The 21,952-nt window shown below is 36.2% G+C and overlaps 1 protein-coding gene across 1 annotated transcript in view; it reads left to right on the top strand.

Annotated features, from left to right (window-relative positions):
• SLCO6A1 (solute carrier organic anion transporter family member 6A1) overlaps nt 1-21,952 on the top strand; it is a 98,749-nt gene that overhangs the window by 33,624 nt on the left and 43,173 nt on the right. Inside the window, exons 7-8 of the mRNA XM_044240185.1 lie at nt 9,114-9,258; nt 15,804-15,999. Coding sequence (XP_044096120.1) covers nt 9,114-9,258; nt 15,804-15,999 — 341 coding nt within the window. The remainder of the gene's footprint in view (nt 1-9,113; nt 9,259-15,803; nt 16,000-21,952) is intronic.

Genomic DNA, 21,952 nt, shown 5'->3' on the forward strand with positions numbered 1-21,952 from the left:
ACCAGTAATGAAGCTGAAGAATGAGAAATCAAGTAATTGATCCCATTTACAATTGCACCAAAAGGGGCGCCTGGGTGGCTCAGTGGGTTAAGCCGCTGCCTTCGGCTCGGGTCATGATCTCAGGGTCCTGGGATCGAGTTCCGCATCGGGCTCTCTGCTCAGCAGGGAGCCTGCTTCCTTCTCTCTCTCTCTGCCTGCCTCTCTGCCTACTTGTGATCTCTCTCTGTCGAATAAATAAATAAAAAATCTTTAAAAAAAAAAAACAATTGCACCTAAAACTGTAAGATAGGAATAAACCTAACCAAAGAGGAGGTAAAAGATCTGTACTCTGAAAACTATAGAACACTTATAAAAGAAATTGAAGATGACACAAAGAAATAGAAAGGTCTTCCATGCTTATGGATTGGAAGAACAAATATTATTAAAATATCTATACTACCCAAAGCAATCTACGTATTTAACACAACCCTTATCAAAATACCACCAACATTTTTCACAGCATTAGAACAAAACAATCCTAAAATGTGTATGGAACCACAAAGCCACAGAGTAACAAAAGCAATCTTGAAAAACAAAAGCAAAGCTGGAGGCATCATGATTCTGGATTTCAAACTATACTGCAAAGCTATAGTTATTAAGACAGTATGGTACTGACACAAAAGCAGACACACAGATCAAAAGAACAGAACAGAAAACCCCAAAATGGATTCACAACTATAAGGTCGGCTAATCTTCAACAAAGCTGGAAAGAATATCCAGTGGAAAAAAAATAGTCTCTTCAACAAATTGTATTGGAAAAACTGACAACAATATGCAGAAGAAGGAAATCAGACCACTTTGTACATTACACACAAAAGTAAATTAAAAAATGGATGAATGACCTAAATGTGAGACAGGAATTCATCAGAATCCTAGAGGAGAACACAAGCAGCAACTTCTTTGACATCAATGGTAGCAACTTCTTACTGAACACATCACTGAAGGCAAGGGAAACAAAAACAGAAATAAACTATTGGTAGTTTGTCAAGATAAAAAGCTTCTGCACAGCAAAGGAAACAATCAACAAAACTAAAATGTAGCCCGTGGAATGGGAGAAGATATTTGCAAATGACATATCTGATAAAGGGCTAGTATCCAAAATCTATGAAGAACTACCAAACTCAACACCCAAAACCCAAATAATCCAGTTAAGAAATGGGCAGAAGACATGAATAGATATTTTTTCTAAAGAAGACATACAGATGGCTAACAGACTCATGAAAATATGTTCAGCATCACTCATCACTGGGAAATGCAAATCAAAACCATGACGAGATACCGCCTCACACCTGTCAGAATGGCTGAAACCAACGACACAGGAACTAAAAGATTTTGGTGAGCTGTAGGGAAAGGGGACCCCTCTTGCACTCTTGGTGGGAATGCAAACTGGTGCAGCTGCTCTGGAAAACAGTATGGAGGTACCTCAAAAAGTTAAAAATAGGGATGCCTGGGTGGCCCAGTCAGTTAAGTGTCCGACTCTTGATTTCAGCTCAGGACATGATTTCAGAGTCCTGGGATTGAGCTCTACATCGGGCTCTCTGCTTAGTGGGGAGTCTGTTTCTCTCTCCTTCTGCTTGCTCTCTCTCGCTCTCTCAAATAAATAAATAAATCTTTAAAAAAAAGGTTAAGAAAAGGACTATCCTATAACCCAGCAATTGCATTATAGTCATTCATTACCCAAAGGATTTAAAAAAAATACAGATTCAGAGGGGCATATGCACTTTGATGTTTATACCAGCATTATCATCAATAGCCAAAATAATGAGAAAGACCAAATGTCCATCAGCTGATGAATGGTAAAGAAAATGTGGTGTACACACACACACACACACACACACACAGAGGAATATTACTCAGCCACCAAAAGAATGATATATTGCCATTTGCAATCACGTGGATCGAGATACAGTGTATTATGCTATGTGAAGTAAGTCAGTCAGAAAAAGACAACGCCATACATGGAATTTAAGAAACAAAATAGATGAACATATGGGAAGGGTAAAAAGGAGAAGAGGGGGAAACAAATCATTAGAGACTCTTAAAGATAGAGAACAAACAAGATTGATGGAGGGAAGTGGGAAGGGGATGAATTAAATGGGTGATGGGTGTTAAGGAGGGCAGTTGTTATGATGAGCACTGGGTGTTGTATGTAAGTGGTGAATCACTGAACTCTACTCCTGAAACAATGTTGTACTTTATGTTAATTAACTAGAATTTAATTATTTTTTTAAAGATTTTTTTAAAAGTTTATTTATTTGACAGACAGAGATCACAAGTAGGCAGAGAGGCAGGCAGAGAGAGAGGGGGGAAGCAGGCTCCCACCAAGCACAGAGCCCGATGTGGGGCTTGATCCCTGGACCCTGGGATCATGACCTGAGCTGAAGGCAGAGGCTTTAACCCACTGAGCCACCCAGGTGCCCCAACTAGAATTTAAATAAAAATTTGAAGAAAAAAAATAAACAAGTAAAAAAAAAACATTATAATATCCATGAGGTGAAAAGTTACAAATAAAAAGTCAATAGGTTTAAGCTTAAGAATAGAAGGTGAACCCTCTTATGCTGTTGGTGGGAATGCAAGTTGGTGCAGCCACTTTGGGAAACAGTGTGGAAGTTCCTCAAAAATTTAAAAATAGGGCTACCTTATGACCCTGCAATTGCACTACTGGTATTTACCCCAAAAGATACAGATGTAGTGAAAAGAAGGATCATCTGCACCCCAATGTTCATTGCAACAATGGCTACAATAGCCAAACTGTGGAAAGAGCCAAGATGCCCTTCAATAGATGAATGGATAAAGAAGATATGGTCCATATACACAATGGAATATTACTCAGCCATCAGAAAAGATGAGTACCCAGCTTTTGTATCAGCATGGGTGGGACTGAAGGAGATTATGCTAAGTGAAATAAGTCAAGCAGAGAAAGTCAATTATCATATGGTTTCACTTATTTGTGGAACATAAGAAATAGCACGGAGGACATTAGAAGAAGGGAAGGGAAAAATGAAGGGGGGAAATTGGGGGAGGGGAGAGGAACCACGAGAGATTGTGTACTCCAAGAAAGAAACTGAGGGTTTTAGAGCTGAAGAGGGTGGGGGGATGGGTGAGCCTGGTGGTAGGTATTAAGGAGAACACATATTTCATAGAGCACTGGGTATTATATGCAAACTATGAATTATGGAACACTACATCAAAAACCCCTGTACACATCTAGGAGTACTATTGTATGGTGACTAACAACATAATAAAAAATAGATTAAGTAGATTAAGCATGTGAATTAGTGAAATGTTAATGTGGAATTTTGAAAATGTTTCAAAAATATTTTGTTTTAGAATGCCAAAAAAAAGAGCAATAACTATCCATAGCTCTCAGAATATAATGGATTAAAAATATATTTCAAAAGAATAAAAATAGAAAGCTTAGTAATTAGGGAAATAAATCAGGGAAAAGAAAAAAATGAAATTAAGACTGGCTAGAAGTAGGTAAAGAATAAGATTTTATAGGAGAAAACTTTTTAAATGTATAGAGCAGAGAGATCAACGACCTTTACCTTCTCTTTCTTTATCTCATGCCTTAAGTCTTATACCTTATTAACAGAGAAGACATTTATACACTAGAACTCCAGTGAATGAAGACTTAGTAATGAATATTATTATATGAAAGAAGTTTTTGAGCTATATAGGACAAATTGAATTTAAAGTGTTATTCATTAGTTTTGTGACTAGAAATGGTTGACAGAATACATCAAAGGCAACTAGTGTCCAATTATTTAGATATTATGCTATTGGTAGTCAAAATATTGAATTTCCTTGGAAAACAGGTGAACTGCTATCATAGAAACTAGAATCAATATACATTTGACACAAGATTTTTTAAAATATAGTTATTACTTGTATTTATATCAGGACTTCATGTACTATTTTCAGTTTCTGATTCATCTACTAGGTTTGATGAAATAAATTGTTGTTTGTAGAAGCAGAGTAAGTGAGATTTCAGGATAGAGGGCTGAAACATTTTTAAACTTGGAAAAACAGCCTTTTCTAGGTGAGTTATTTTACTCTTATTGACAGATTTAATAAAGATAACCATCATTGATTTTCTATGGCTAATTGTAGATGTTCTTCATGAGGAACCAAGATGAGAGAAAGGGAGAAGTTAATTGATCAAGTAAAACACTTGAATAATTCAAAGAAGTTTATTGGTATCCTCTTCAACTTAATGTTTTCCTTCTATTTGCTGACATTAAAGCCTTTTACTGGCAAGATCATTGTCTCCTGTCATGCTACTTTGATTAGGGTAGAAAATAGATTAATGCTTCTATCACCTAAAAGAAGAAGTTCCATAATTAATTGGGACACTGCATACCACATCTTCAATGAATCTTGGTTGGGTCTTTAGGAGCTCTTTCCTTCCTGCAGCATTCCTCTGCCTCAGTTTCCTCGTTAACATTTGTTTCCCACTGCTACTTGAACCCTGTCCTGTATCTCAGTCTACTTGTCTGTGTCTACTATACCATTTACCTTTTATTTTGCTGATCCTGTCCTTGTTTCCTACTCTTAGTGAGTAAGTACATGCAGGAGTACTATTTTGGTTGGTTACCATTTGAAAGCATGCATCCCAGACCAGCATGAACCCCCTCTGGTGTGGTAAAGACCATGGTTTTAGATAAAACCGTGATGGAGTAGGGGTGAGGCCCACAGTACTATAAGAAATGGTTGTTGCATGAATTATCTGCTACTATGAAGATTTGATTTCTTCTTTTCTTTTTCAGTACATTAAGTCTGATTTTATTACATAAAATACCTTAAATACTGGTTTTCTGTCTGGCCTTTGTCTTTGCCTCCTGTATTTATATTTAAGAAAAAAATATATTTTTTGAAGATTTTAATTATTTGTTTGAAAGACAGAGATCACAAGTAGGCAGAGAGAAGGGGAAGCAGGCTCCCTGCTGAGTAGAGAGCCGATGTGGGACTCGATCCCAGGACCCTGAGATCATGACCTGAGCCAAAGATAGAGGCTTAACCCACTGAGCCACCCAGGCGCCTGACCCAGCCACCCAAAATAGACTTTTTTAAAACGAGGAAAGCCTAGATACTTTTTCGGAAGGGTCTGTTGTAGTCTGAGTGTTTGCTATGCTCACAGTGTCTTTCTAAGTAAAGTGCCTGTAGCCCTTTCTGAATAAAGTGCCCAGAAGTATTTCCTTGTGCAGAGTTGCCATGCTCTATATAATGTAGTTCAAATGTCCTAGTTTAAAACTAGGTCTGGGATCAGAACTTAAACCTAAGATAGCAATCCTTAGACTAAAAAACCTATTAAATAGCTTGAGAAAACTATCCAATAGGGAGACCTGCTATAAACCAGCTAGTTAACTTTCTATTTCTTGGGAGAGTATACGTAGGAGAAAGGCCAGGAAACTTACACGACACGGCTCTAATAAACTGACAACGAGAAAATGAATGTGCAAAGGCCATTGAGATAGAGAAGCAAATGGAGAGACAATACAGTGAGCAGCTAATACAGACAATACAGTGAGCTGTAATAGAAGTAATATAAGTAGATATAAGCACAATCAGCTGATGGAAAGAAGCTGAATATCTCGGTCTTTGTAGCAATTAAGACAATTAAGACAATTAAGACAAAACAATGGAATGCCCACTAGAGAGCAGACCAGATAAGCAGACCAGATAAGCTGCCATTTGCTTCTGAATAATCTGTTTCTTTAGGAGTGCTGAATTATTCAGCTACTCAGTGTTTTTGGCTTTTTCACTTTACTGTATAACATTATAGTAAGTCTCATCAACTGGATTAACCTGTTCATTTTAATTCTAAAAAGTTCAAACACAAAAATTATCTAGGGCAGTGGTTCTTAGTGTGGCTCCCAAGCCACCACCATCATCACTGCCTGGGAATCTGCTAAAACTGCAAATTCTTGGGCTGTGCTCCAAACCTACTGAATCAGAAACTCTGAAAGTAGGACCTGGTAATCTGTGTTTTACACCATCCCAACGATTCAAAGCACACTACAGTTTCTAAACAACAAATCTCCTAACCTAGTGTGACCCTCTTACTTTATAAATTATGAAAATGATGTGTCTTCTTTCCTGGGTAACTTCTAGTTGCCAGAAATTAAATTATTACATATATTCCACTCTCATGATTACTTGGAGATATATTATCATTTCTAGTTTATAGATCATGAAGCAATAATTTAAAGAGGATGAGTAATTTTTCCAAAGGCATCTATATCTTTGGATACACACATACACACACACACACACACACACTCACACACACACATACAGGTAGCTGAACCGAGGTTAAGAATATAAAAATATCTCATGTACCTGACTAAAACACCATTCCTGCATCTACTATTATATAATACTCCCTAAAAATGGAATATAGAGAGATGTGACTTGCTAATTATTGTTCCAAAAATCAGTTAGAGGGCCAAGATAAAAGCGAGGTTTTCTGTTCCTTATTCTACCTGTTATACCTAATACAGATTGCTGTTTCCTATAAAATCATGGTATAGAGCTGTGAAACAGAAGACAGAACTCAGCAACAGATTAATATATATAAAAACTTGCTATCTGATAGGGGAGGCAGTACAACGATATAGTTCAGTAAAGGTGATGATAAATTTGATTCTCTGTGTGGTGAAATGAAGTTGGACCACTACTTCAAATGATACACAAAGGTGATTTACAGGTTAATAAAACGTGACTAGAAAAAAAAAATGCTAAACCATGAAAGAAGTATCTTGTGACATAGAGGTAGGAAAAGTTAAGCAAGGTTGCGATAATGTAAAATACAAAGTAAAAATTAGTGGATTAAAGTTATGACAAAGATTTCTGTTCTATGAAGGAAACTGCAGACAACGTTAAAAGATGGGTAACAGGGGAGCTTGGGTGGCTCAGTGGGTTCAGCTTCTGCTTTTGGCTCAGGTCATGACCTCAGGGTCCTGGGATCGAGCCCTGCATCGGACTCTCTGCTCAGCAGGGAGTCTGCTCCCCCCAGCCCCCGCCTGCCTCTCTGCCTACTTGAGAACTCTGTCAAATAAAGAAGTAAAATCTTAAAAAAAAAAAAAAAAAAAGATGAGTAACATCTCTCAATCTAACAAGAGATTAGTATTTAGAATAAATAAGGAATTCCTGGAAAATCTATACAAAAATTTTAGGAAGCCTAATAGAAATATGAATAAGCAGTTCACACACAATAACCAAGTCTAAATAGCTATGAATTACATGAAGAAATGCTCAGTTGGATTTGAATTTAGGAAAGTACCATATAAAGCATTGTGGTATGACTTTATATCCATCAGCGTGGCAAAATTTTAAAAGCTGATAATACCAAGTGTTTGTGATTACGTGGAGTGTACTACTTATCTATTGCTACGTGACAAACCACCCCAAAACTTAGTGGCTTAAATAATAGAACATGGTTTTGCTCATTAATCTGCAGCTTTGTCAGGGCTTACTCCGCTCAGCTCTACTTGTCAATTAAAGTGAAGTCTGGGGGATAAAATCCTCTGATGGCTTGTTTACTTAACTGTGAGCTATCGATACTGGCTGTGTGCTGGAACACGCACACATGGCCTCTCCATCTGGCCTTGACTTCTCACAACATGGTGAAAGAGTCCCAAAGCCAGAGTCCTGAGAGAGTGAGTATAAACAGCAGAAGTCCTATTGTCATGTTATGATCCAACCTCAGAAGTCATGCCGCATCTCTTTGTTGAGACAGTCATTGAGGACTTTCCCAGTTCGATGCCTCCTGATGGGAGAATGGCAAAGTTCTGGAAGGGTATGTGAAACTGAAAATATTGCTGTGGTGAATTTTATAAGTTGCTACAGGAAGAAAATAGAAAACTCTGCTTCATTATGGTGGGATTATAAAGTGATACATTTTGGGGAAAAATTTTAAAGAAATCATGGAATGGAGTGTATGGTACATCTTAATGCCCAAGCAATCCTGTTCTGGGATATATACTTCCAAAGACATTCTACCCTGGTCCTTAATAGTGCGCGCACAGGCACATTTAATATAGTCTTGTTTGTGACAGTGGGAGTTGAAGTGAACCTAACTTGTGGGAGTAGATGAATATGGTAGGATCACAGTATGTAAATTTAGATAGCACTCAGAAGATGAATTAGATTAATACAGAGAATATGTTTAGATTTTTTAAAATGGTGTTTATGACTAGAAGAAAAATTAAGTTAATTTAACAATATATAAACAAAATGCCACTGAAATGTTTCAAAGATAAGTATATAAGAAATACAGAAATCAGTTTGAAAGTTTATATTTTAATGTTAATTATCATGTTAATTACTATGTATAGTATAATAGTACTATACATCCTCCTGAGACTTCTGAGTAAGTTCAAAAAATGCAGAATTTGGGCATCTGGGTGGCTCAGTGGGTTAAAGCCTCTGCCTTTGGCTCGGGTCGTGATCTGAGGGTCCTGGGATCGAGCCCCGCATCAGGCTCTCTGCTTAGCAGGGAGCCTGCTTCCTCCTCTCTCTCTGCCTGCTTCTCTGCCTACTTGTGATTTGCCAAATAAATAAATAAAATCTTTAAAAACAAATGCAGAATGTACGTGACTTCACTGTATGTGGAATACCCAGGAGTAAAATGTTATAGAATCTTAATAGTAATACTAGTAATTTTCCTTGTGTGTTGCTTAAGTTATCTTCATTTTGTTTTTTAGTTAGGTGAAAAGATTTCTTAAGGAAAGAAATAGATTAACTAAGGTAAAGGAACATTCTAGACACCTGGTTAATGATATCTATTTTTCCTTAATTTTTTTAGAAAACTGCCAGAATCTCAAATAAAAATTATGGGTGATATGGAGGTCAAATGAATAAAAATGGTTCAAATACTACATGTCTTTAATAGTATATTATTATATATTATATACTGGTGAACTGCAGATTTTGATTTATATATATGTTCAGTTTAGATTGGGAAAGGTAAAATTTTTGCTGATTGGTCATTAACAAGTGAGTGAATAAATCTATTTTTCTTTACCTAACAAAATGAAATAATTTGTGTCTAACGTTTCTATTTTATTTAGGTTCTGTTGAAGAATCCAATATTAATATGCCTAGCTCTGACTAAAGCTGCAGGATCTTTTGTTTTTATTGGCGCTTCTGAATATTTGCCTTTGTATATAGAAAATCAGTTTTCATTAACACGCCCTATAGCAACTAAAATTGCAGGTAGACCTTTTCTGCTCATTATACTAATTTTGAAGTTTTTATATAAAATTTTCTTATATGTTTTTATGAAATATTTGAAATAAGCATAAAGTGGGAGTAATATCATTTGCTGAAGTTTCATTTATCTTATTTCATTTTATTATTTTTCAATACTATATATTACTATATATCACTCAGTGCTCATCAATGCTCATCACAATGAGTGTACTTTTAATCTCCTTTATTTTACCTACTCCCCCACCCACCTTCCCTGTGGCAACCACCAGCTTATCATCTGTATTTAGAGTCTGGCTTTTTGTTCCCCTCTTTTTTTTTTTTTCATTTGTTTTGTTTCTTAAATTCCACATATAAGTGGAATCATTCGGTATTTGTTTTCTCTGAATGACTTATTTTGCTCAAGATTATAACCTTTAGGACCATCCATACTGTTGTGAATGGCAAGACTGCATTCTTTTATTCCATTGTATATGTATTTCACATTGTCTTTATCCATGCGTCCATCTATTAGTGGACACTTTGACTGCTTCTATAATTTGGCTTTGTAAATAATGCTGCAGTAAACACAGGGAGGCATATATCCCTCCAAATTAGTGCTTTTGTATTCTTTGGGAATATTCCTGGTAGAGAAATTACTTGATCATAAAATAATTCTATTTTTAATTTTTTGAGGACTTCCCTACTGTTTTCCATGGTGGTCGTATCAGTTTGCATTCCTACCAACAGTGCACAAGGGTTCCTTTTCCTCCACATCTTTGTCAGCACATGTTTTGATTCTAGCCATTCTGACAGGTATGAGGTGATATCTGGTTGTGGTTTTAATTTACATTTCCTTGATGGTGAGTGATGATGAACATCTTTAAACGTGTCTGAAATGTGTCTCTTGTAGGCAACATATAAATGCTTTTTTTTTTTTTTTTTGAGAGAGAGAGGTGGGGAGGGGGCAGAGGGAGAGAGAGAGAATCTTAACCTTTTTTGTGTTTTTATCTCTTTTTTAAGGGTCTCATTGATATTCTCCACTCTTTTCTCAAGTCCAGTGAGTATCTTTATGATCATGACTTTGACTTCTCTATCAGGCATATTACTTATATCTGTTTCACTTAGATTTCTTGCTGTGGTTTTGTTTTGTCCTGCTATTCATTTGGGACATATTCCTCTGTCTCCTCATTTTGTTTAACCCTCTGTGTCTATTTCTCTTTGTTAGGGAGCTATGTCTCCCTAGGAAGAAGAGGTCCTGTAGTGCTCTGCAGTGCAGAGTCCTCTTTTCACCAGAAGCTGGCACTTCAGGGGTGTCTCCTATGTGTGTTGCTTGTGCCCAGCTCTTGTGTCCCAGCTGCTTTTTCCTTCAGTCCATCCAACTGAAAAGGCTCTCTTTACCTGTTGTGGGCAGTGTTAAGTCCCCAGCTGGGGTGGGGCACACGGTTTTAACCACTCCTACTGCTGCTGGGACTGAGGACCTTAAAACATGTGAGTTGGGAGGTATGGTGTGGGCAAGGTTTGCACCAGTGTTCTGGAGAAGATTTCTGCAGACCCTGGGACTGAGCAAATGCAGCTGGGAAGGGTGGATCCATCGAAATCTGGGGGTCCAGGGCACAGTGTAAACAAGTTAGTTAGTGAATGTGGGGACAACTTTGGAGGAACATAAATCTTAAATAGACAGTAATCATGCTTATCTTTTGATCCAGAAGAAGACATTATCTCTATTGTACTTGACAGTAAATGTATCTTCTCTTAGTTCCAGGAGGAACAAAATCTCTGTTTTCTAGAACTTCCTTCTGTTATTGAGAACACTATCTCTATTACCCAAGGCTGTTTGTTTACTGTGCAAATATCTTTGAAGAGATAGGACAAAGATCGGTCAGTGATTCTGCTTGCTAGATAAGCAGAAACATGAGCTACATGGAGAATTGCTGCCCAATTTATATGACAGTAATTATGTAACATGTAAATAATGATTGTCAGATTAAGCAGACAATCTAGTATGTTACTTGCAAGAGGCACTCTTTAAATATGATGACATGTAAAGATTGAAAGTCAAAGGGTAGAAAAGTTCTACTATGTGAATGCTAGCCAGAAGAAAAGGTGGTATAACTATAGTTGTTGTGAAGAGATCATTTATAGTGACAGCAGTGAGGTAGATGAAACAATTATATATGGGCATGCCCTCAACAATGTAGCTTTAATTTTTTAAAAAGATTTTATTTATTTGTGAGAGAGAGAAAAAGAGCACAAGCAGGCAGATAATTCAATAAAAATGGACAAGAGACTTGAAAAAGTATTCAATAGAAGATGCTGTCCCTTGGCCAATATTCATATGAAAGTGGGTTCACCTCTACTGGTTTTTAGAGAAATGCATATGAAAACCACAACACAATCCTATTATTAATTCACCACAATGGCTAAAATGAAAAAAGGGAAATGCAAGTTGGTATGGATGTGGAGTGGTAGCATTTCATTCACTACTAGTGAAAGTAAATTGGTTTAACCATTTTATATCTGTTTGGTAGTATCATGAAAAGCTGAACTTATATATATTCCCTCCTTCAGGAATTCTACTCCATGTTATATATCAAACTTAAATTCCTCTCTTAAGGATATACCTAGAGGAAGTGCAAATATTTACAAAAAGATACGTACACGAATTTTTAAAGTTGCACCATTATTCACAATATCACAGTGAATAAGTTGTGGTGTATGAGTATTTTAGAATGCTGTTCAGCAATGAGAAGGCATCATCTGTTTTCATGTATAAAAACATGAGCGAATTTTTCAAACATCATACAAACAAAGAAGCCTTAATGTATACATACTTTATGATCCATATTTTATAAAATCTTATAAGTGCATAAAAGAGCCTTTGATCTTCTGGAAGTGTTAAATTTTTGATCTGGATGGTAGTTTCATAAGAACAGTCACTTTGGAAAGTCATCGGCATGTACAGTTGTGATTTGTGTACTTTTCTGTACATCAGTAAAATCTTTACAGAGTTGAAGTTCTGTGCATTGGTTGAATTTCCAATTGTCTTGTTTCCTTTTGGGGTAGACTTTAAAGAGCTAGCTATTTAATTGATGAACTCCCTGTGCCCAGTATTTTCTTATCACCTAGGTCAATAGCCTGACAGGCAATGTTTTCCTAGCTGAGTGGAGTTCTCAGTTTTGTACTCACAAATGTTTGTGGTTTTCCCAAATCTGTACTTGTTGGGTTCAAGCTGAATAAACTAAGGGCCTTTCCCTGGGTTAGTTATATGGCTTGGGGATGGGGATAGGACTTGGAGCTCAAACATTTTATATAGACTGCCATCCATTCCCCTTGTTTTTCCTTTATCTCATTCCTGCTTGTGATGGTACCTATTGCCCTTCATTTCTGAGATTCTGGGGCAGAATGCGGCTTGCCTCTTTTTGACTTCCTTACTTTCAGGCTTACTTCTCACCCTTTGAAGTCTCCTGATTCAGTTCCATTTCTCACAATTTTCTTCATAAATATTGCCCCTCTTCTATTTATTTGTAGTTTTTTTTTTTTTTTTTGCTTTCTAATGAATGTATTTGTGAATGTCTACCTTTTTTCAAACATTCATATGTTTACTTTGTGCTGAACACTTTTCTAAGCGATTAAATATGGGCTCATGTAATTCTCCTAACAACCTTATCATGGTGATATAATTATTTATAGATTTTCCTTAATAGTATCTCATACTTTAGGTGTAATTTTCATTATTTTTCTGTTGTAAGTATTTTTAAAATTATGATTCTCATCATGTTTTTATTTAAGTCATGTCTTAATTTTTGGTTTTGTTTTGCTTTTTTTAAGATTTTATTTTTTTATTTATTTGACAGAGAGATCACAAATAGTCAGAGAGCAGGCAGAGAGAGAGGGGGAAGCAGGATCCCTGCTGAACAGAGAGCCCGATGCGGGGCTCGATCCCAGGACTCTGAGATCATGACCTGAGCTGAAGGCAGAGGCTTAACCCACTGAGCCACTCAGGTGCCCCTCAAGTCATGTCTTATTGAGAAGAGAATTTTAGTGTTTAAATATATGGTTTGCTTTTCTTTTTAAATAACTATTCACATCGAGTAATAGTTTCCATATCTTTAGTAATGTTGTAAGCTGAGACTTTGTTTATGAGAAAGCTGAGTCCAAATACTTTGCTTATGGATTTTTTAAATTTTCCAGGCAATTTTAACAAAATTTATTTTATGCAATTTTAAATATATGTAGGTTTATGAACTACATTTCATGGCACATTTTTTTAGTATTTTATTTTCAGACTTTCCTTTAAAAATACCCAATTTAATTATATGTCTTTTTAATAGTTAAGCTTTATCCATTTACCATTATTGGGTATTCTGACTTTTTTTTTTTTAAAGATTTTATTTATTTATTTGACAGGGAGAGAGATCACAAGTATGCAGAGAGGGAGGGGGATGCAGTTTCGCTCCCCACTGAGCAGAGAGCCCGATGCCGGGCTTGATTTCATGACCTGAGCCAAAGGCAGTGGCTTAACCCACTGAGACACCCAGGCATCCCTGGATTCTGACATTTTTAAGTAACTTTTAACTTCTTACTTACATTTCTTTGTTTATTACCTTTCAATTTGCTTCTTTTGCCCCCTACTATCTTGTTCTCTCTCAATAGACTCATTTCTTTTTTTCATTTTATCCCCTTTGTTTTGTTCAGGAGATTTTAACAATCCACTGGTAGTTCACTAGCCCCACTCTTCAAGAGTGAGTGCATATGCTCATATCATGTCTAGACAATTTTATCATTTATGAATTAGCTATAATTATTCTTTGGCAAGTAACATGCTGTTTGGAAGATTTTTACAATTTCTCTTTATTCTTGATGATATGAAGTTTTCTAACCTTCTGTCTATCTTAGGATAGATTCAGTTATTTACTCTTAATCGTTCTCAGTAGTTGGAGTGTTCTTTTATTCCCAGAACTAATGTTTTTTTTTTTTTTAATTGTGGAAATTTCTTATTCTCAGTTTCAATTGTTCAGGTATTACTTCTGGGGAAATAATTCCCCAGAATTTATTCCATTATACTTCTCACAAGTGCAGTAAAGCAGTTTGTAGTGCCTCTTCCTGTTGTCTGAAGTCAGTATCTCATTTTTATTTCCTTTGCTTTTACACAATGTCCTTTTTTTTATCCCAAGATTTCATTCAGGATACATCATATTTAGTTATCATATCTCTAGGTGTCTATTGGGTTTGACAGTTTCTAAGTCTTCCACTGTTTTTTATGATCTTGACAGTTTTGAAGAGTGCTGGTCAGGTATTTTTTAGAATATTCCTTAACTGGGAATTGTCTGATTTTTTTCCACCTGTGATTACACAGAAGTTATGGGTTTTAGAGGGAGGATCACATAAGTAAAGTGGCATTTTCATCAAATCATATCAAGGGTGCACACTGTCACCATGGTTTACTACTTTTGAATTTGACCTTGTTCAACTGGGTAATGTTTATCATATTTCTCTACTGTACTCATTGTCCTTTAACTACTTATCTTGGTTATTCTCCTTTCACTCTTCTTTTTTTAAAAAATATTACATAGTGCATGAATTATACAATGTTCTCTTCCAATCTGTTAACTTATCAAATGTCTCTGGTCTGGGACTTTAGTTTTTATTTTAGGAATTAGAGTTTTAAATATCCAGGTTTAATATTTTTTATTCATCTGCTCTTATTTCATTCCTTTATCTTTTTATTTTATTTCTTCTTTTTATGGAAGTTAAACTTTCATTTATCTCTTTGAACATTCTAAAATTACTTACTTACAAGTCTCCCACAGACCTTCAAAGACAATAAATTTAATCTGATGTTGGTGGAACTTTTTTTTTTTTTTTACCTTATATTTCTCTTGCTATATTCTTATCTAAATCTACCACTTCTTTATGTTTGGAGCAAAGGAAATCACAGCAATATTTGCATTTACTGTGCTACTTTCATATGACTATCTTCTAATTATATGTCTTCTTCTCCCTCTTTCTTTTCCTCCTCCTGTTCACCTCTATCTAATCCTTTATGCTTGATTGAAAAGAAAACTATTTCTCATAGTGACTATTCTGAAATCTCAGTTTGTTGTGAGATTGTTAATACTGCACACCCATTCATAGAATCAGTGGGTGGCTTAGTTAAATTTTTGGTAGTAAGTTTCTGATACTGAACTCTTGTGATGGGCGTGTCTCTTGCTGTAAGGCATAAATCCAGACAACTATCCAATAATAGCTCTGAATAAGACGGTTCTCATCTTCTGTTTTGCGTGGATTAAGTTCTGGGTTTATCTTAGATGCCGTTACCACATAGGAGCAAAATTTCTCCATCATTCCACTAGGCCTATAGGTTTAGCCCTACTCCCAAATTTGTACTTCTCTTAAGGTTCAGGTTTGTTGAGATGTTTATCATGCCTTTAAGTTTTCATTGTCTTTTTATTTAAACCTATATTTGATTTATGTTTAGAGCAGGGGGATTGTATCAACCTATGAATGTTCTGTACTATCTTCAGCTATTTTTTTAAAAACTGTTTTCTTTTCCTCCTTTTTTCTTTTAGGATTTGTTTTACTTCCAGCAGGTGGACTTGGTGAGCTTCTGGGAGGTATCATTGTTTCCACGTTACACATGTCTTGTAAAGCCCTTATGAGATTTATAATGGTTACATCTGCTGTATCACTTATGTTCTTTGGGTTTCTAATTTTTATAAACTGTGCTCCAGTACCGTTTGCTGGGATCAATGAAGATTATTCCGGGTAAATATTATTTTGCAGATTGGATATTTACATTCAAATCAACAATGTATTTCTCAGTTAGTTACTAATTATCTAGTAACCCTGTAAGTTTATGCCATTCTTAGAATTACTCAACATGTAAAATAAATATAAAGCACACTTTTATCTTTCATATTAAGGTCAGAAATATCATGATGGTAGCTTGTGACATGGCTGTTTATGCATAAAGTACTAAAGAAAAAAAAGGCATTGAAATGATTCAGAATCAAGAAGTAATATTCTGTATTTAAGTGGCTAACAACTAAAAGACAATACTGTCTATACAAAGCCTTACCTTGTGTTCCTGAATTGATATATCTGCCTTTTTATAGATATCAAAGAATAGAACTGAAGTACAGCTGAAAGTATGTGTAAGTAATATCTCCTTTAACCAAAAATTCAAAGAACTTGGCAGAGATTGATATTAAACACAGCAGAACAGAATTTAAATAGAAAACCTAAGGACAGAGCAAGTAAAATAAGTAAAAAAAAAAAAAAAATAAGAGTTTCATTGCTACCCACAATGGAGTAATTTGTGGCCGACCAATGCTCCCACTGAGAACAGCTATACAAAACTGAATCAAGTTTAAAAGATTTGTCTCGAGGTATCAGAGGATTATTTAGGCAAATAGAAATTCAAAGGCCAAAATTTTGGAATAAGGCATACCCTTAAGAAGGGAAGCAACTTCTTGCATTTGGATACTTAGAGGTATTTGCTAACTCTCAACATTGAGAAGAAGCTGAGAATTTGGGCAAAGGTCTGGGCAAAAAGCATCTAGTTAGATGACAAGAAATCAGCACGCGTTTGTGACAGATGCATCAACCTAGAGACACAAAAACAGGGTTGCGCAGGATATGAGAGAGAGAGAGAGAGAGACAAATGACACAACACTCTCGGGTTTTCACTCAGTACATGTGCTGAATTATGAATGTAAGCGGCTGAAATCAAGCAGGAATCTTAGAAAAAGTAGAGGAAAATTCTAGCAGTACTGTGATACTCTGGAGATGAGAGTGAGTTTAGCATACACGTGGAAGAGGAACTGTGATGAATACTACTTGTTCTCTGATATCTCTGTAAGGCTAAGACCCAAGAGTAAGGGCCTTCCAGAAGTACTGTAGCCTATCCAGGAGTTAATTTGGTCTCTAATTGGATTAATTTTGTCGTCTAGCACTCTTTAACTAGCTGCAGAAAAAACCAACACTCTAAAAAAAAAGATAATACCCAAAATTATCAGACAAAACGGACAATAGGACAGACCACAGGGGATCCAGAGATCATCATTATCAAATAAGAATGTTGAAACAATATTGAGAAACAAACTGAGGGTTTTGGAGGGGAGGTGGGGTTAGGTGAGGCTGGTGGTGGGTACTAAGGAGGGCACATATTTCATGGAGCACTGGGTGTGTTGCATAAACAATGAATCTTGGAACACGGAAAAAATAAAATTAAAAAAAAATAGACAAATGGATTAAAAAATCAGTATTGATATGAGCAATAATACTAATGACTATGAATATCTCTTCAGAAGCCACGGGTTCAGAAGAGAGTAAAACAGTAGCTTGAGAATGCTGAATGACAACCCCCCCCCTCAAAATAAACGTTGACTTAAAAATCATTATCCAGACTGTGAAAAACAGTCTGAGGGGTTTGAAGTGGCGGGGGGGTGGGAGGTTGGGGTACCAGGTGGTGGGTATTATAGAGGGCACAGCTTGCATGGAGCACTGGGTGTGGTGAAAAAATAATGAATACTGTTTTTCTGAAAATAAATAAACTGGGAAAAAAAAAAAAAAAAAAAGATTTCCACTATGGGGGCGCCTGGGTGGCTCAGTGGGTTAAAGCCTCTGCCTTTGGCTCAGGTCATGATCCCAGGGTCCTGGGATCCAGCCCCGCATCAGGCTCTCTGCTTAGCAGGGAGCCTGCTTCCCTTCCTCTCTCTCTGCCTGCCTCTCTGTCTACTTGTCATCTCTGTCAAATAAATAAATAAAATCTTTAAAAAAAAAAAAAATCATTATCCAGTGAAAATAGCCTTCAAGAATGAAAATGAAGTAAAGATATTCTCAGGTGAAGGATAACTCGTATAATTTGTTATTAGCTCTAAAAGAAATTATTAGGTATTTTTTCAGTCTGAAGCAAAATAATCCTAGAGGAGAACCTGGAGGATAGAGGAAGAATAAAACAAGTGATAAATATACTAGTAAGTAGACTAACTTTTCATCTTACGTTTAAAATATATATAACTACTGAAAGAGAAGTATAACATTGTCTGGTGTAGTTTTTCAAAGGTTGTAGATGTCATACATCTGACAATTATAAAGGGAGAGAAGAAAAGGACCTTCTTATAACACTTACACATTTTAAATATCGTGGCAAAATGTCAGCTTGAAGTAGAAAAGTAAGTATATATACATATAGTTTAAATATCTACATCTGTATTTCCTGTCTTAGTGTGGTCTGCACACTAAGATTGTGTTTATATTAGTAAGTGTTGTAAAAAACAATAAAGAACAAGAGGACTTAGAGTTTCTACTCCAGTATGTAAAGAGCTTGTAAGTCATCGCTCCCATCCTCACAATAAGGAAGAGGTTGAACAAATAAAAAAAATCAACAGTAGAGGACAGACTGGGTGAACTGCTGTGGCCCAAAGTGGAGAGATAGGCAGATAGGGAGAGTTATAGTTTCCTAGGAGCAGAAGCCATTGGAACTGAATATTAAACAGCACTTAATCATTTGCTGGAGGTAGAACATGGAGTAACTTGAGAGTTAAAATCTACTGGGGACTCAGTGGTAGGAGGACCCCACACACTATCATGACTCTAAACGTCCAGGTGCTCTACCAGGTTCTCAGAGTGGAAACGGAAAGAAAATCCTCTTGTGTTTGGGCAGGAGAAGAGGGAAAATAACCATTTGAAATATGCCCAAGGGAAGTCTGCTGTCTGTAACAGAAGCCTTACCCTGTAGGAAACTACTTTACCAGAGTTTCCCCTGCCAAACTTTAAAAAGGAGGGTAATCAGACAAGTCAATCCTTCTCTAACCTTCCTGTCTAACATAAGGGAAGGGAGAAAAGGGGCTAAGAAAAACTGAAGGTCACAGCTTAGAGACTCAGGCACACTGGGGTGGAAAGAGACACAAAATCCAAGATTTAATTTAATTTAATTTATTTATTTGACAGAGAGATCACAAGTAGCAGAGAGGCAGGCAGAGAGAGAGGGGGATGCGGGCTCCCCACTGAACAGAGAGCCCCATGCTGGGCTCGATCCCAGGACCTTGAGACCATGACCTGAGCTGAAGGCAGAGGCTTAACCTACTGAGCCACCCAGGTGCCCCCCAAATCCAAGATTTAAATGTAAGATTATAGAGCACTTTCCCTCAGCAATATCTTACTGCCACACCAGTAGATCCCCAGCATTATAACAGAAGCACAAATGAGAGAGCTGGAAGGCTCACTCTGTTTCATAAAAAGATTCTAGGGAAACGCAAAGACAACTAGGAAGACAGAATGAGGATACCATGGGAAGCTGAGGCCTTTGCCACCTGCTACAGCAAACTTTAAACAAAGCCTAACTCCTAGACAGAGAATCATAAAAACCTCTTATTAAAAGACCAATTTACCTCTTTTTTTAAAAATATGATGCATAATGCCCGACTTTTAACAAACACAAACAAGGTATTCTGAGGGCAAGAAAACGTGCAAACCGAAAAAGCACAACATGTGTCAGACCCAGACTCAGGTATGGCACAGGTTTGGGAATGATCGGACTGGGAACATAAAATAACTATGATTAATATGCTAAGGGTTCTAATGGGAAAGAGTGTGCAACATGAAAGCAAAAATAGATAATAAGAGAAATACAAATTCAAGAAAAAATCAGAGGTAAATTTCAGAAAGCAAAAATTATAAGAGAAATGAAGAAACCCTTTCATGGGCCCATCAGTAGACTGGAGAAAACTGAGGAAAGTATCAGTGACTGTGAAGATATGTCAATAGAAACTTCTTAAACCGAAAAGTACAGAGAAAAAGATGAAAAAAGAAAACCCAAAATAAACAGAATGTCCAAGAACTGCAGCAATTACAAAGCTAAAACCAATTGCAAAACAAACACCAGAAAGAGAAGGACAGAGAGGAACAGAAGAAGGGAGTAATAATGGCTGAGAATTGTCCAGAATTAACAAACACCAAACTACTGATCCAGGAAGCTCAGAGAACACCATGAAGGAAAAAAAATAAAAAATACAACTACGCATTTTATATTCAACCTGTAGAATCAGGAAACAATGACATAATCCTGAAAGAAGCCAGAAGAAACAAAACCTCACTGATGAAGGATTAAGAATTATTTATCTCAGACTAATCTTACAGACCATACAAAAAAGAAGACAGTGAAATGAAATATTTAAAGGACTGAAAAAAAAATCATTAACCTAGAATGCTATGTGCAATGAAACTGTCCTTCAAAAATCGCGAAATAAATATATTCTCAGATAAACAAAAACAAACAAACAAAAAACCCACATGAATTGTAAACATGCTTTGCCAGAAATGTTTAAGGAAGTTCTTCAGACAAAAGAAAGATGGTATGAGTCAGAAATTTGAATCCACCCAAAAGAACAAGTAACTTACTTTGCAAGAAATATTTAAAGGAGTCCTTCAGAAAAAAGAAAAATGATATGAGTCAGAAATTTGAGTTTGCATGAAGAAACAATACCAGAGAATGAATAAATGAAGGGATAATATTTCATTTTTTACTTTTAATTAGTATAATTGAAGACTTGTGTTCAAAATAATAATAGTGATAAGATGTTAAGTGTTTAAAGTCTATGGATAGTGAAATAGATGAGAGAAATCTTATAAAAGAGGAAGGAGGAATTGAGAATATTTTCTTACAAGGTACCTTCACTACCCATGAAGTGGTATTGTGTTATTTGAAAGTAGACTTAACCTGCTTATATACTGGGAATCCTATAAAGACTCCTAAAACATTTTTAAGAAATATCATTGTCGTGGCCCCTGGCGACTCAGTTGGCTGAGCAACTGACTTGATTTCTGCTCAGCTCATGATCTTGATGGGACTGAGTCTCCTGTCAGGCTCTCTGTTTGCAAGGCAGTCAGCTTGAGGGCTCTTTTTTTCCCTCTGCCACTCTTCCTGCTCATGCACAATACACCCTCTCTCAAATAAATCTTTAAAAATAAAAATAAAAAGTATAATTCCATTCTAACAGATGAGAAAAAATAGAATCTCATAAAATAATAAAACCAAAATAGGGCAAAAAAAAAAATGAAAAAGAAAGAAGAAGAAAGAGGGAAGGATGAAAGCAAGAAAGAACAATTTGTTGGCATGTAATTGTTCGTAGTCATCACTTATGATCTTTTGTATTTGTGTTGTGTCATCTGTGATGTCTCCTTTTTGATTCATAATTTCATTTGTTTGAGTCCTCTTTTATTCTTGGCAAGTCTAGCTGAAAGTTTGTCTATTTTGTTTACCTTTCCAAAAAACCATAGATCTTTTCTATTGCTTTTTTATTTTTTATTTTTTTTTAAAAGATTTTATTTATTTATTTGACAGAAAGAGATCACAGTAGGCAGAGAGGCAGGCAGAGAGAGGGGAAGGGAAGCAGGCCCCTGCTGAGCAGAGAGCCCGATGTGGGACTCGATCCCAGGACCCTGAGATCATGACCTGAGCCGAAGGCAGCGGCTTAACCCACTGAGCCACCCAGGCGCCCCTTTTCTATTGCTTTTTTAGTCTTTATTTCATTTATTTCTGTTCTGACTTTGTCGTTTCCTTCCTTCTATTAACTTTGGGCTTAGTTTGTTGTTTTCATAGTTCCTTGAAGTATAAAATTAGGTTGTTTATTTGAGATCTTTCTTTTTTCACAATGTAGGCATTTATTGGTGTGAACTTCACTCAGAATTTCTTTTGCTGCATCCCATAGATTTT

Source organism: Neovison vison, chromosome 1, assembly GCF_020171115.1.
Source record: "Neovison vison isolate M4711 chromosome 1, ASM_NN_V1, whole genome shotgun sequence".
Taxonomy (NCBI): domain Eukaryota; kingdom Metazoa; phylum Chordata; class Mammalia; order Carnivora; family Mustelidae; genus Neogale; species Neogale vison.